Source organism: Meleagris gallopavo, chromosome 4 (genome assembly GCF_905368555.1).
Source record: "Meleagris gallopavo chromosome 4, MGAL_WU_HG_1.1, whole genome shotgun sequence".
Lineage (NCBI taxonomy): Eukaryota > Metazoa > Chordata > Aves > Galliformes > Phasianidae > Meleagris > Meleagris gallopavo.
The window spans coordinates 64,605,565-64,621,954 of NC_139407.1; the positions used below are offsets into that span (position 1 = coordinate 64,605,565).

Sequence of the window (16,390 nt, forward strand, 5' to 3'; positions counted from 1 at the left end):
TATGTAAGAGTAAGTAAGGGCTGCTTACACAACCAAATTTGCCAAAAGTTACTTAGCCAAGAGAACTGTCAAAATCACTATTGAGATGAAGGCATCTGTCTGTGAATTAGAACAGCACGGAAGGCAAATGCTGATGTAGTTTTGGAAACAGTGAACATGAAAAGTAGGAGATACAAATGCAAAAGAAATGTTTTTTGCACAGTATTGGTAGAAACTACTCAAGACTTTTTAAAAGGAGAAGTCCAAGATTCAGGACTTCCAGAAAAGGCAGAGGATCCACTCTTGGAAAAAGGTAAGTCTTTTCTTACATCATAATATAGTGTGCTATAAACAAAGAGCACCTGATGAAACAGTGTATCTTGGTAAATTTGAGGGCAATACTAAATCAGTGGGGTGGGCAAGCAACAAATTTTTCCAGGCACCTTCATAATCTTGATGAGAAATCCCAACCTAAAAAGTTCAAGAAGGAGTCCACATTTTTGCCCCTAGGCAAAATGATCCCATGCATCAGCTCAGGATGGGAACAAACGGGTTGAATAGCAGCACAGTGAAAGGAACCCAGGGATTACTGTGGACATCGAGATGAATGGGAGCAAAAAGCATATTCACATCATGAATAAAGCAAAATGCATACTGGGCTACAACAGGATTTGCAAGGCCAGCAGGCTGAGGGAAGTTGTTACAGCCTCTACTAAACACTGGTGAGGTCACACAGCTTAGTGCCCTCAGTTCAGAGATTTCCAAAGTAAGAAAGATGCTTAGAGGCTGAAGAATCTCACAGAGGTCTATCAAGGCGACCAGACTGAAGTGTATCGCATATGAGGAGATCTGAGTGAGCTGAGCTGGTTTAGCGAAGAGGATTGTAAGGACAATCTTAATAGCAGCCTACACTGTCTTGAAGGATGTTTTCCATCAAAGACAGCAAAACTAGAATTCCAATTGTTAACAGCAGATTAGGTTGTAGGGATAACAGTCTCCTTGGAAACCAGCACCTTGGAAAATTCAGATTGCTTGGAATGAAAAACTTTTTCACAAGGATTTTGATGCAACGTTAGTGCTAGTTACCCAGGGAGGTGGTGGAAATCTCCATCCTTTGTGCATTCCCAAGACTCAGCCAAAGCTGGCCTTACCTAGTTGGGGTACAACCCAGCCTTGAATAAGGTGGAAAAAGAAATGCCCTTCCAACTGGTTTCATGATTCCATGAAACAAATTGATGAACTCTTTTTGGTTAAATGATTGATTAAATATTCAATATTGTCAAAAAAATGTTTAGGACTATATTTCTGTGACTACCACATAGGTGTGCTGAGTTAAAATAATTACTAAAGAACATGGTTCTGCCTCTTATATACACCCAAAATTAGTGTTCGTGTTGCTTTTCTGAGTATTCATTACAGAATATGAGACTCATTATTTAGCTGATTAATCAACACTTACAGTTCAGACTTTAACTGGTCTGGCTTTTTCTATAATGTTATTTCTGGAGACAGCTAGAAATGTGTCATATAACTGTCATATAGAGTTATTAGTGTCCATATAATAAACAGAAGGTGTAGACTGAGAAAGGGAAGAATGTAAATTATTACTAAAATCCTCTCCCAGTTCTGTGCTTATTTGTTCTTTAGTTTCACTAAACTGTATTTGCTTTAAAAGCTGCATGGAACTCATAATTACAAAGATGTGTCTAGAACAGTTCCTCAGTACTTGTAAATTTCAATATATTCAGTAAACTTTATGGTAACTTTAAGGAGAGGTTAGGACAAGAAGTGAGGAATAATACACTTAATCGAACCTGCAAACACAATACACATTGGTTAATTAAGATGTGATCTGGGTTTTCTATTTACAAAAGAAATTATGATATGCATTTTACATATTTTAAAACAATAGGTCAGATCCCGATTATTCATATTTCTGTTGCATATTTCTGTTGATGCTTATTCATATTTATACCAATGCTTTATAATGAAAAAACTATTTAAGCATTTCTAGCAATGCAGTGCTTTCTAGCATGACACTTGACACTGATTTAGTTTTAAATGTCAAATAAGTTAATGAAGTATAGATTCCTGAAATATATACATTAATATCAGTTTATACTTAATTTGTAGCTAGTGCAAAATATAATGGAAAAAACGTAAATTTGTCTTAAGCTCTTTGTTGAGACATATATGATTATTAATAACAGGAGTCCGGAACAGCACTGGAAATGACAAGAAATTAGATAACAATTTATTTAAAGAGCAGTTTTCTTCCGTTTCAAAATAAAATATTTCTAAAAAATTATTTCACTTTCTTCAATAATAGCATAAGTACTGATTCAGAAAAGAAAATTCTTACTGTCCATGTTTTCCTTACCTTTGTTGAAAACCAAAGAGTGAACAGAGCAGTTTATTTAGTTTATTTATGGACAAGAGCAAGTTTGTTTCTGCCTATGGTCAAAAACAATAATCTCTTATGTATTACGGACTTGTTTGGCCTGATTTCTACTATCTTTATGACATTTTGTGCTCTTGTGTGTGCATGTCATCAAATCTATGTTTTTTCAGCAGTCATAGCTGGCAGTTTAGTTGAAAGGTTGTTTCCAAGCATTTGGTCGTATTTATAAACAAGTTATCAAACAGATATTTATATATGCAACAAAACTTTATGATACCCTCCCCTCCCAATTTCAAGAATTTTAAATGCGGATGTGTTGGATTACCTCAACAAAATGGTAGCAGTGCTGTGAATTAAAAGTATCCATTTGGAAGGGGTTGACTTCATGACATGTTTATAAAACACTGTAAAAAAATCTTTGTGATGATGCTTATTGTGTGGAAGATTACAAAAGGCTTGACTTTTCCTATAAAAAAACTCAGTGGATATGCATTTTGCCCTCTGCAGTATTATTTGTATTCCATGCAGAGATCCTCCATAAGTACGCAAGCAACTTTGTGAAATATGCCATCACTGATGAATGTGCAGAGCTGTGTGGAGTTTTTCTCAGTACTCCAAAGCAGTATGACTTTGTTAGCACAGTGATGTTTCTGAACTAACAGATATCCTCTTTCAGTCAGTTAATTAGCTTCGTGTTCACCATCTGCATTTAGCTTTTGTATCGCCAGTTTCAGAGATTGGTTGGTGATAAATTAAGGGCTTCTGCAATGTACTCCATCAGTTGGCATATTCAGGTCTTCTTACATCATCTTACTTTACAAGACTCCATTTTGCTTCTGCATTCCCAGTGTTGTGAGAGAAAAACCCAGATGGACAGAGAACCTCTAAGAATATTAGACAATGACAGATTTTTGCTGTTACTTGAAGGATTGGATGAAGATTGAGAGGAAAAAAAAAAAAAAAGCATTATTGCATCATAGAATACTTGAGATTATAAGGGACCTCAAGATGTCTCTAATCCCACCTCTAACTCATGTTAGGGCCAACTTCTAGATCAGATTGTACTGCTCATATTTATCCAGACTCATTTCAAAGCCTTCAAGAAGGCACTGCAAAGAGTGGAACAAAGTCCCCAAACTGATATGCTAAACAAGTAGTCAAATGGAAAACTACTGTATTGTAGTGACCATGAGCTTTTCTACACAGCATGTATACCCAACCCCAAAAATGAGTAAAAAAATGAAGTTGTATATTAGTTAAGACATTTATTTTTTTTGTTTGCATGTAGTGCCTCAAAAATATTCCGTCTGGTGTTGTAATTAAGCTGTAGTATGATAAATGTCTTTGGTTTTGTCTTCAAAGCATCTTTTGTTTGAAGAAGAGATTTTCTTGCAAATATCAAAAGTAAATTTAAAAGCAAGTTTTCCCACAGGTGTCTGAGTCAGAACTACAAGGTTAGAATCTCCTAAATATTCAGCCTGTTGCAGAGTTCTGCTATGTCATGTATGCTGTACAGTCTAGTGAGCTAACACTGCTGGTGCAGGCACTCCACAGATTAGCACAGTTCTTTGAAAGCTGGCCCTCATCCCACAGCTCAAAATCCTAGTCTGATGAGCAGATCAAAGAAGCTGTTTTTTTTTTTTCCCCGATCTGTGGAGTTTTGGTGGATATAAGAATGGCACAAATTCCTGCTCCAACATCCTGTTGCCAGATCCTTTGGAAACCAAATGGGCAGCGGCAGGCCAGGCCAGCTGTTGCAGGTATGCAGTGGTCTGAATGGGTGAGGACTGGGATGATACATGAGTGTGTAGGGTCGGTGAGACTGCTCCATACATATCCTGAGCATTAACCATAGGAATGAGGTCATCGATTCATGATTTAGCTGATAAGTTAGGGGAGGGGCTTTAAATTGTTTCTGGTCATGTTAATTGTTGCCAAGATAACTCTATTCCTAAGAAGATAAGAAGTTATTGAAGTATTGTTTGGACAACCCTGATGATTAAATCATCAGAGTGCTCCAACTGATAAGCCCTTATGCGAATAAAGAACCACCAGCTATGGTCAGTTATGTCTGAAGGATTATGGTGAAACAGGAGAAAAAGATTTCTGAAGGATGCTTATGCAGTGGAAGACAGCTTCTGTGATAGCATGATAAATGATAGATAAGAGGACCAAAAATGCTGGTGAAGGTGGCTTTCCACAAAAGTTGAACACCTTGGGAACTAGGCAGCAAACTGCCTCTCTAACCATGTAAATCAAACCTCGATAGCTACTGCCTTGGGTTCTCCCGTCCCCTTCTATGCTGGGAGCTTTTTCTGGTGTGTTCCTTCAGAACAGTGAGTCACATGAAGGAATTTATTTGTCTGAATGCTGACTTAGAAGTATTTGTTATTAACTCAGTTCTTCTGTGTTGTTCAGTGTGTAGCCACTGAATCTTTGTACTCATGTAAAGAAAGTGAAACTAAAAATCTGCAATGCAGAAAATAGAATGGATGAAGTGGTTATTATTGCCACACAGTTTGGGTGAAACCACAATATGTGCAGGGGAAGAAGCCCCAAGGCAGCATGGTCTTTTGTCACTTTGACAGGTGACCTTGATTTAGTCATTTAGTACTGGCTTGCATACTAGATTTTTCAGTAGTAGAAGCAATTAAAAGTGGGTAAGACAAGAATGCTGGAACTGTTTCTTATTGATATGTAATTGCAGTCAATATATCTGGGATTTTTCCTTATCTTGGTCTGAATTCTCAGTGAGTTCTGAATTAAACTTGCAAACAAACAAAAACTGCAACAGCAAACAAAACCCAAACCCAACCAATGCAAAACACAATGTCTTTGCAATAGGAGTATCTAGACTCAAAATAGAGAGAAAATTTGCAGTTCACTACTAGCAAGTTGAACCTTGGTTATAGTTATCAGTGAGAACATGTAACAAAGTCCAGTTGAGTTTAGACTCAGTAATAGATAGAGATGTCTGAATCAGTTAATTACATGTAGATTACGTGTGAGCAAGGTGTCTGGTTGATGGAGAGCCTACCAATACACTTGATGGAGACCAGAGAGCTACTCATCAGTCATTCATTTGGTCAAATGTAGGTGTGTATAAAAGGGTGAGCTGGATAGTTCTCTAGATTTAACTGACTGTAATGAATAGACCTTCAATACATATAGTGGCATGTTACTTATCTATTTTATATGTGCTTCCATAGTTTAGGTGCCTTATCCTGCAAACAAAATCGTTATTGCAAAAGATAAGTTGAGATTAAAAGCTGCCTTAACTGCTATTGCAACACCAGTATTGACAGTGTTTATTCTCCTACAAGAATGTGTTTTATAAAATCTTCCAATCAACACTGTAGTTTCTACACAGCAAAATATTCTGCTGCTTACCACTCTGGTACTGAGATATTACAACTTAGAGGGTGTAGACTGTATGTAAACCTTTTGGCATTGTTGAGTGTCCATAATCGTATCTGTATCCATGGTAACTGCAGGAGAGAAAGTATGGGCGTATAATCCTTATTAAGTACTATAATATTATGTTTCTCTTGGTAGACAAAGAGATGATAGCTATTCATAAGCATGTCAAATAACCAGCACATATCAAAGTTGAACACATGCTAATTACCAGGAAAATAGAAATTGTTTTAGCGTGATTTTAATGTGTGATAATAATTCAGAAACAGAGAATCAAAATTTTTGGAGCTTCTTTTCTGAATAAGGTTAGGCAAATTGATTGATATTAAAAGTAATGTTGTAATTAAGCAGGGATTTTTTTTCTCATTTTATGAACCATTTTGGGTTAGCAGAAACTCAGACTATTTTAGAAGATTTTATTTTGTATGTCATTATAAAAAAAAAAACTAATTGGACACAACTTTTGTTTTATACTATCTGTCTTTCACCCACTGAATCATGGGAAAGCCTGAAGAAACTGTAAGACTGTTTTCTTATTGTCAGGAAAGAGCAAAAGTTGCACGTAGACACAAGCAAAATGAAATACAAGGCAAATTTCAGCACTGATGTTTGAATAAGATAAACCTACTCCCTCAAGCATTCAGGGTCTATAGAGGCATGTATATGAGTGGAAAATGGATGTAACTGAAAAACACAGACTTTAAAAACAAAGGCTATTTTGCTGTAAAAGAGAAAGAGAAACCTCCATTTCTATACACGGGCGAAAATAGTTTCTAAAAGTGGAAGGTTTTTCCCCAGTCATCTCTGTGTTTTCAGCTGCAAGCATAGATTCTGATCCCACAGCGATTTTTTTCTCCAACTGCTGGCCCACAGAAATTTGGCATCTGTGGCTTCCCAGCCATGAATGTCATTCATTGAGTAGAAATCTTTTTTTTTTTCTTTTTCTTTTTTTTCTTTTTTTACCGGGGGAGGGGGGAGTTGGTCTCTCTCTTTTTTTTTTTTTTTCATTTTCTCCAACTATGAGATACTGAATTTGGGGTTCTGACGTCCTTTACAGTGTCAGAAACTGATTAGGTTTAGCAGATTCTATTTAAAGAAAAAAGATTGGAAGTCCTCAGGTTGATATTTTCTGACATAATTAGGTGTGTTTTTTCTCTGCTTTTCCCCTCATCCAGCCATGGAGGTGGAAGACAACAGTGCTTATGTATATGTGTGTAAGATTATTAAATAACATTTTGATTTTCTATACTTTATCCAACAAGTTCACTATGGAATTAAAAAAATATATATAGAGATTTTGAATGATTTAATCCTCCCTAAGTACTTTATCATAGCTGAGCCCTTATTATGAATAGGAAATAGTTCACTGTAGGAATGGTAAGGGACAAAATCTCCATTCAGGATCAGAATCTGACAGTGAACATGAGGACTAGAATCCATTTTGTTTTCTGAGTACCTTCAAAGTACACTTCAAACTCTATAATTCCAACAGAAGAAAAGTAGGAAAGTACAAGATCTTGCATCAGTCGTGTTCCATTAATTACATATCTGATTTGAAGAAGCTGATAAATTCAATAAATGGGAGTAATGGAGCTCTAGAAGAAGGAACATAGATCTGGAAGGTATCTCAGGTGCTCAGTTCAAGGCATCATGCATTACTATTCTAAGGGAGAACCAACTAACTTTTTGTTTTTGATACGTCTGTCTAATCGGTACTTAAAAACTTCATGATTTTTCCAAGTTAATGACTTCCAGTGATTCAGTTTCTTTCATCATTTAGAAAGCATTCCCTGTCATATCTGAGCCAAATTATGCAGCCTGCATGTATTTATTGTTCTGTTCCTGGAGACATTCATAACTTGTAATCATAAAACTAGAATGATCTAGTTTGGTGATGTGACTTTTGATAGCAAGTTTTCCTCGAGAGGAAGAGATTTAGTCGGATATATTAAATAGTTCTGTTCTAGATGCAGAGTTGTTGCTTTGTTCTCATTTTAAGTGTTCTCCTGGAAGTATTGCAGCATATGTCAATATGTGTGTTTTTAGCTGGTTCAGTAATTGTGATGATTGAAGATATTAATAACAAAACCATAGTGAAGTTTAAGGATAGTAATACCCTTAAGCCATTTTAACAGTTCTCTGTGCAACATTAATGTTTATGGGATTTTTTGTTGTTCCTCTAGCAGGTTGCAGGGGCTGGGGACCTCACCCACTCCTGATCTGTGTAAGTAGACTCAATTCCCTAAAGAATCTGTGGATCTGCAATTCTGTGCCTAGGAGGGTTAAAACTTGATGTAATTCACATAACACTCTCTAACAAACACTCAAATAACTGATGTAGAAATATCCATAATGTTTCTTAGCAGTATTGCTTAGATGACTATGGCTCCTGGAACAGAACTAAGCTATGGAAAGCGTAGGTATTTTCACTGACATGAATGTAGAATAGAGAAAGAGGTCTTGGAAATAAAGGACACACCCATGCCTGAATGGTCTAACCTGCTTCAGAATTCCCATAATCTATTCAGATATACATGAATCATGGATAGTGGATGCTGAATCTAGCTATATTGAAACTTCCAATGGATTGTGTTTTGCCAGGAGAATAATGTGAGAATAAAAGTGCCAGAGAACTCAAACAACTTTGTTGGTAATCCCCTCCTGGTGGACGATAGAGTATCTGACTTAAACTGTACTCCCACGATGGCCTGGGATTTCCATCTGAAAAATAGCAAGGCTTTTTATTATATTGTTTTTTGTTTTGTTTTGTTTTTCTTTTCTTTTCCCTATGCTGTACCATCTTATTAGATGTCTGTGAAAGTACTTAAGCAACATTCCTCACAATTTCAAAGGAAGGCTCTATGCAAGACTTTCCTCATGGTTCATTGTAAACTTTTGAACTTAATTTCCTTTGCTGATCAGCAACAGTAGCATTTGTTAACCATGTAGGCATGGCACAAAGCTCTTATTTTTCCTATGGGTATTTTAAAAAGGTGCTAAGGAAAATGATTTTAAATAAATATTTAACATTATTTCTTAATTAGGTCCCTGCAGGAAGCATAATTTTTCATAGGCAGTTCAAATAATTGTAGTGAGTATATGTAAGTATTACATATGTAAGTAGTGTTGCAGAGGACGTATGATTTAACTGTAATAATGAGATTTTTATTTGGGGATTTTTTACTCTGAAGACAGCTAAGAAAAATCTCAGTGCTTCCCAAAACCACTCTTTCCAAAGAAACCACAATGTTACAGAGCCCTTTCATCATCCAGCATACGGTACTGTAGAACACAAAAATATACACTGTACTACTTTAAATTAATTCATATTTGCAGGAGACAGTCTGTGAGTATGTGCAATTATGAAATGCAACTTTTTTTCCTCTTGACTTTTTTAGCTGCCTCACCCTTTTTATTTGAACACATACATATGGTGTGTGAGAGTGAGCAAGCTCTCTGTAAATGTTTGGAAGGAGCATCTGTCAGACAATAAAACTTGCAAGAAAACATGCTTCTCATTTAAAGTGTATTTGCTAGAGCTATTCCAGTGTTGGAATCAGTTCATTTGTATAGCTTAGAGGCATTAATAAGGACAGAGAACTGTAAAGTCACCAGAAAATCCAAACTATTAGTAAGAATCCAAGGTATTTTTTAAAAGCATTTCGTCTATTCGACATCACAGTCTTCTGGTAGGAACCTGAACCAGTTGACACAGAGGAAACCTCTGGCAGTCCGTCCAAAAAGATTGCAAGCAAGAAGATGACATGTTTTCTGCAAACCTGGAAAGTCTAAAGATTACAATAATTGTTGGACCAAAGGGACCCTCTTCAGGCATAAATAGCAAGACTCCTACTGTCTTCTCTTGCAGACCAACTCAGCTGCCAGCAAAAGCAGGTGCTCTCCCCTTACCAGTGCTCCAGAGGAAATATTTAGTGAGTATTCACAGCTCTTTTTTATCAATCAATATACTACTAGTGCTTTAGTTCTATTTGCATAGTTTTCTCAAAAGAAAAAAGCATTTAAATGTAAGGTTTTAAGGCTGTTGGTTTAAACAATTGCTGGAGTTCAACAGTCTGAGGCAATTATCATATTAATTTAAAAACAAAGTTTGCACAGCCTTTGACAGCGACTTTTAAAAAAATATTGTTTTTTAACAATTCTGTAGCTTTAACAGTGTGAAGCAATCTAAATGTATTTTTTATGCACCAGTTCCAGAAGTACTTTATATATATTTTAAATGTATTTGATTTTAAATGTTACGCCATAAAATATTCTTTGTTGGACACAAATTTAAAATAAATCATGTCTTTTGGCAAAGTAACCTGCAATTTAATCTTTAGAAGAATAAATATACCACTAATGTTTTCCACAGAAACAGTTGCTACTCTAATTAATTCAAGATGTGTCTCTAATAAGGTTTCAAAAGAAAATCAGAAACAGATTTTTCTCAGAGGTAGTGCTATGAACAAGGTTAGGATATTTTTATTTTCATTAGAAACACTTGTCCGAGGTACAGTTACAGATTTGTAGCATATAGCCTGGAAATATCAAATCTGAAAATATTGGTATGTTTCTAGAAGCATAACAATTTTGGTGCTTGGGATATGAATTTTCTTCTTGTTAAAACTTATGCTTTGTTACATTTTATTAGGTAACTCTTATTCCTTTCTGAGCTTAGAGTGACTAATGTGTCTGCATTTTTTTTTTCTCTGCGTGTGGAAGGGAATGGAAAACCTGATGTTTGTCTACTGCTCCTGCAAAGTTATCTGGACGCTGCTTGTAACAATTCTAGGCTATGCCAGCAGCTTGCCTCTGGGTGATGACTCTATTTGCACAGCAGAGGAACTTGCAAAGTACAGTATAATCTTCACAGGGAAATGGAGTCAGACTGCCTTCCCCAAACAGTACCCGCTTTATAGGCCCCCAGCACAGTGGTCATCAATGCTAGGTAAGTGAAAAATGCACAGTTTTAAGATCAGATAAATCTCTTGATCACTGTGATCTCTGTCTTTTTTTTTTTTTCCTTTTTCTTTTTTTTTTTTCTCTCCAATAGTAGATTTTAATATAACTAATGTGAAAAGAAGGAAAATAGCTGAAGTTATTAAGAATAAATTGCAGAAATTGAAATATTCAAAATGCTTTCAAAAATCTACAACTGTTTTCAATTGATTTGTTTTCAATTGGCTACAGCTGAAATAAACAGTGATAAGTCAAATGTTTTAGTGTTCACTCATGCTTAAACACAAATTTGTTTAACCTTAGAAATTAAAAGAGTATCTGAAGAAATATGGACAATCTAAACCAGACTTTTCTGTCATGCAATGTATTCACTCAAATAGGTGTTACTCATAGTTCTGACTACAGCATGTGGAAAAAAAATGAATATGCCAGCAATGGTGTACGTGATTTTGCTGAAAAGGGTGAGGCATGGGTATTAATGAAAGAAATAGAAGAAGCTGGAGAGAAAATTCAGAGTGTGCATGGAATCTTCTCTGCTCCTGCCATTTCCAGTGGCACAGGACAAACCTCCACTGAATTACAAGTGCATTCAAGACATCCATTAGTAAGTAAATATACATACTAACCCTTAACTTTTTTTTTTTTAATGTCACTAGCACACAAAGTTAAATATTTGAGTTCTCATTGGTAGAAATATGATAATGAAAAATGTTATTTAAAAAAAAAAAGCATGTCAAATTTCGGTGAGCTCTTAAGAGGTTCTGTAAAGCAGAAGTATATAAAAGCCCTTTTATTTCAAGAGTTAAGTTACAGTTACAACGACTAGTACTGGAGAATTTCAAAACAAGTAATGCCATAAGTAATGCTGGGTTGTTTTATTTCATAAGGTTTCATTTGTTGTACGAATTGTGCCAAGTCCCGACTGGTTTGTGGGTATTGACAGCCTAAACCTCTGTGAAGGCGACCACTGGATGGAAGAAATATCAGTAGATCTATATCCATACGATGCTGGAACTGACAGTGGCTTCACATTTTCCTCCCCAAATTTTGCCACTATTCCACAGGACACAGTTACAGAGGTAGGTGTGCACAAATAAATTAGAACTCCGTATCTCTGTATTTTGAGTCCCCCACTTCAAAGTTAACTGTCCTGTAATTACACACGACATTCTCTCATGAAATTGATTTCAGTATTTGAGAGTACTGATGCTTGCTCTACCTGGATTTATTAATAGCTTTTGTTCATTCCCTGTATCATTCCAATTTATTGGGTAAATACAGCAGCATCATGAAAACTGGCTTACATTTATTTATGTAGAATATCATAGAATCATTGAATGGCTTATGTCAGAAGGGACCCATTCCACCAATATAATTATTCCAAGATTGTTTTTAACAACTCTTAAAAAACTAGGGAAATGAAAATATTTTCCAGAAATTGGTATTGGTATGTATCCAAACAGGAAAAGTCCAAGTAGGAAATTATACATACTCATGTGGGGAGGAGTTTTCCCTAGAACACGTTGCTGACACCTGAGTCTGTTACATTTGAGGGAAAGGAGCTAGTGGAAAAATGGAACACATCTTTGTTCCTACTGCAGTGACTCTTCTTTCAGTCTTTTTTGCTTGCTCTTTGCTTTTGTCATTTTTGGGTGGTGGGAAACAGAGCATCTTAATTCAAAAGTTTTGAATAGTGGAAGCACTCTGTCCCTATTTTTGTTAAGGTCAGTTCCTTTAAAGCCAAATGCTGTGCTAATGAGCAGTGAGACAAATAACAGAGAAGCTGGAAAACAATCCATCTGGCCTCCTGTACACATATGACATCTGCTACAGCATACTTAATACTATTATTTAATACTCTTGTATTCTGTCTTGTATTAACATCCATGGTATCTCAACAAACCATTCCAAACATTACTCTGTTTTTAGTACTTCCCATCCCAATCCTCCATCCAAAGGTTGGCACAATTCATTGTGCCCAATTCAGAAGTATTTTGCACAAACCATCTGGGATTACCAGAAGTAGTTTTGTGAGCTGGAGCTTACAGAATCCTTTTTTTCTTAGTTGCCAAAAGGAATCAACACAATGCATAAACATGATTTTCCAGTTATTTGTTACTAGAATGATGCGTTTCTTCAAAGTTCCCTTTTTGTTTCACAGATCACTTGTTCCTCTCCAAGCCACCCAGCAAACTCATTTTATTATCCCAAACTCAAAATTTTGCCACCTATTGCTCAAGTAACAATGGTGAAATTAAAGAAAAACCAGTTGGGTTTTCCTATACCTCATCTTAACCAGCCAGCTAAAAGCAATGAAATACTTGACACATACTCAGGTAAGTGATTGGCACTGTGATTTTCTCAATTGAGTAATTTCTGTTCATTCAAAAAATGTGTGGCACTCTGGTAGGTGATGTAGATGAAATAGGTGAGTAGGTAGAATATTCTCCTATTTGCATTGCAATAGTTTCCACACTCACACATGGGAAATAAAACAAGCCAATTGACATAACAGAGAATCTCTGAAAAAATAAGGCATGGATTTCATGCTTGAGCTATGGTTCAAAGACTTGAGTTGTACCACAGTGAAGCTTGCTCAAGTCTTAGTATCACCATAGATCAGTGAATTTTATGACAAATAAACAATATTGATCAGAATAAAACTGATCAAAAACTCCACAGATTCTTTGCAACTTGTAAGTAAATGCTCGTGCTTAAGTTCTTACATGATGATGCAACAGAAGAAATAGTACATACTATATGCATCCCTGGAGATATTTGTGATAGTAACAGACATCTTGAAAATAAAAATATCATTCTCTCTTTTTTTCTTTCCTTAAAATACTAGCAAATAACCTTGTTTAGGTAGAGTGGCATTGGAACATCTGACTCAAGATAGTTTGGAGGATAATAAAAAGAAAATTTGTTCAGTGTGAAAGATAGCAGTTGGTGTCTATGTAGTTATTCCCTTTATACTTTTATGGTAACTTTTTATAAAGCGTAACAGAAATGGTTATGAATAAGACTGACATCCCAAATGCTATTTGAGAGACAGGTATGGGCTAAATCTCCAATGCATTCCTTATATAAATCATGTTCCAAGAAGAGCTTCTCCAGAATAAGTCTGAAGATTAACACGTCTAGCTGTGTCTAAAGACACCTCATGATTGCTAAAATAAAGTTCATTTTCCATGCAGTTAACAATGCACAATTTATACTTGTGTAAGTACATTTCTTTACGAAGTTTGAGTAAATGTTTTTCTATTAGTAAACAAGACAATTTTGAAGTGAGTGCTATGAATCTTACGTCTTTCCTGCAACCTATGAAAGGAACATTTTAGCATATAAATGTAATACAACTCATGCAAAGTACAGTGTTTCAGGAATCATTTTAAATCATGTATCTCTACTTTTCAGCATATTAACCAGTAAATCAGTCTTATCAAAAACATATTCCAGAAGCAAAAGGACACATCTAATTATCAGAGATCAAACCATGTTGCTCATTCCTGTTAGAAGCATGAGAATCGATTATTGTAACAGAAGCAGTCAGTTCCATTGTAAAACCAGAAATTTATACCAGAGGTCACATATTCAGTACAGCATTTAAAGCTGGTCTTGTGCACAGCTGTTTTATGCTCAAATGCTGTAATACAAAGATTTGATGCAATTTCCTGTGACCAGCAGTGTTTTTTATTTAGCCTCTTAAGGAATAAACACCTTTTCTTTTTATGATGGGTATTTTCAGTGGAAGTTTATGTTATGCAAAGTATATTTGAGTTTCTGATTTCTTTAATTGCAGTAAAACTACATTGAAAACACTTTTAGTATTAAAAGGCTTCTAGTTACAGAATAACTTTTATTGGCAAAGGGAACTCTAGGACATGTACCAAAAAAGATTTCCTGATTAAAAAATGAAACTTTCCTTGCTTCTGAAGCAAGAATTAAATGAACAGGAGTTAACTGGAATCCGATCTAAGTACAGGAACAACATATCCCTCCAAAGTAACAGAAATGTACATAAATAAACCAGATAAAAAAAAAAAAAAAAAAAGCCCACTTTAATTCCAGTGTTTTTTCTAAGCAATTCAATGACAAATAAATTATAAAATTGACACTGTGTTTTTGAATGCAATATTTTTTAAATGTAATCACTTAAAACATTTTGGGATGAAAATGCTACATTTTCAATTCAATAAAAAATCTGCTGCACTATTGATGTGATACCTCTGACAGTCTCTTGGCTGCAGTAAAAATAATAGCAATGTCCTTGAATTTAGGAGTTGAAAATAGACGTTTTTATTTAAAAGGCAACATATGGATTTCATTAATATCACATGTATTTTTGTATAAGAAAGGATTCTACTTGATCATCATTCCTTAATGCTTTGCCAACTATGTATTTGCCTTCAGCAGAAAATTTTGCAGTTACCTTTTTATTGTGTATTTTCCAGAAACACCACTGGACTGTGAAGTTTCACAGTGGTCTTCCTGGGGTCTCTGCAGAGGTCCTTGCAGAAAAACAGGGACCAAGATCAGAACTCGTTTTGTAGTTCTTCACCCTGCTAATGATGGAACTCCTTGTCCAAGTCTGGAAGAAGAAGCAGGATGTGAACCAGATAATTGTGTCTGAAATAAAGAAAAGATAATAATTTAGATAATTTAAAAGTAAGATAAGTGTAACTAAACCTAAAGTACATGTCATTCAGTGTTCCTTATAATTCAGGTATGCCACACTATTTTGCTGAAAAGATATATTAGACTGGTTTTGAAAGTTGCTGTTTAGTATCAAGACTTTGGGGTGTTACATTCTTAAGGTTCAGTATGACAACAGTACTTCATCATTTACAGATCAGAAAACCCAAATAAATCTCTGTTATACACTCTAAGTTCTTGGAGTACCCTCTAGTGGTAGAAAAGAAGACATTTGGAAAGATTTTGCTTCAGATGTGAAAACCATTCAATCAAAAAATCTTAACTAATAACATTCTTAAATACTGTAATTTGTTGATTTACAACTATTTATACCTAGAAATTAATTTTTTTCTCTAAATTATGTATATTATAATTTATTGGCTATTTTGTTGTCTTTCTAAACATGTTTTACTTGCCTTTCTTCAGAAACTACTTCTGTAAATCAGAGTGACCAGATTTTTTGCAGTATGGCTAAGACAATAACACGACTGAGTAAACTCATCTTAAGGCTTATGAATACATGAAAATGTCTTTTTTTTTTTTTCCCTTCAAAAGTGAGAAGAATATCTACCATGAGGACACTCAGCCAACAAAATTACTAGAAAAAAAAAACAGAAGTTTGGATAGCAGTAGAAAAACTTAACTTTAAAAGCTTAACTGAGATTTCAGACTTGACTGATGGTTGGTGTGTGCCCCTAATGAGGCAACTGTCTGAAAAATAGTTCTTAAGACATTAGCACTGTTGGCTGTAATAGAAATTATATAATTCTCTCCGTGTATGCAGTAAATGTGTCCATGTTTCTTTAAATGTGTTTGTCGCTATTTGTGTCACTCTAAACTTTGCAAAGAGAAAACTGAATGAGATTCTAATACTATCTAAGACAGAGGTATACACATATCTAACAAAACACGGTATGTCAGAAAACACTCCAGATGGCA

The 16,390-nt window shown here is 35.3% G+C and overlaps 2 protein-coding genes across 3 annotated transcripts in view; both read left to right on the plus strand.

Annotated features, from left to right (window-relative positions):
- LOC104910903 (uncharacterized) overlaps positions 1-9,726 on the plus strand; it is a 117,825-nt gene extending 108,099 nt beyond the window's left edge. For both annotated transcript variants that reach the window (XR_014883246.1, XR_014883248.1), the window contains one exon: positions 9,666-9,726. The gene's annotated coding sequence lies outside the window, so the exon portion shown is untranslated. The remainder of the gene's footprint in view (positions 1-9,665) is intronic.
- Positions 9,232-16,259, plus strand: SPON2 (spondin 2). Its single transcript, XM_003206010.5, has 6 exons — positions 9,232-9,729; positions 10,520-10,745; positions 11,137-11,360; positions 11,644-11,835; positions 12,918-13,092; positions 15,211-16,259. Exons 1-6 carry the CDS (start codon positions 9,562-9,564, stop codon positions 15,387-15,389), a joined length of 1,164 nt encoding a protein of 387 aa, XP_003206058.2. The 5' UTR covers positions 9,232-9,561; the 3' UTR covers positions 15,390-16,259.
- Positions 16,260-16,390: the final 131 nt, after the last annotated feature.

Bases quoted from the DNA above. Each gene is read 5' to 3' on its own strand.
- SPON2 (XM_003206010.5), top strand. From the start codon at position 9,562: ATGTTTTCTGCAAACCTGGAAAGTCTAAAGATTACAATAATTGTTGGA. The intron at 9,730-10,519 runs GTGAGTATTCAC...TGCGTGTGGAAG, and splicing joins TGCTCCAGAGGAAATATTTA to GGAATGGAAAACCTGATGTT. The intron at 10,746-11,136 runs GTAAGTGAAAAA...TCACTCAAATAG, and splicing joins ACAGTGGTCATCAATGCTAG to GTGTTACTCATAGTTCTGAC.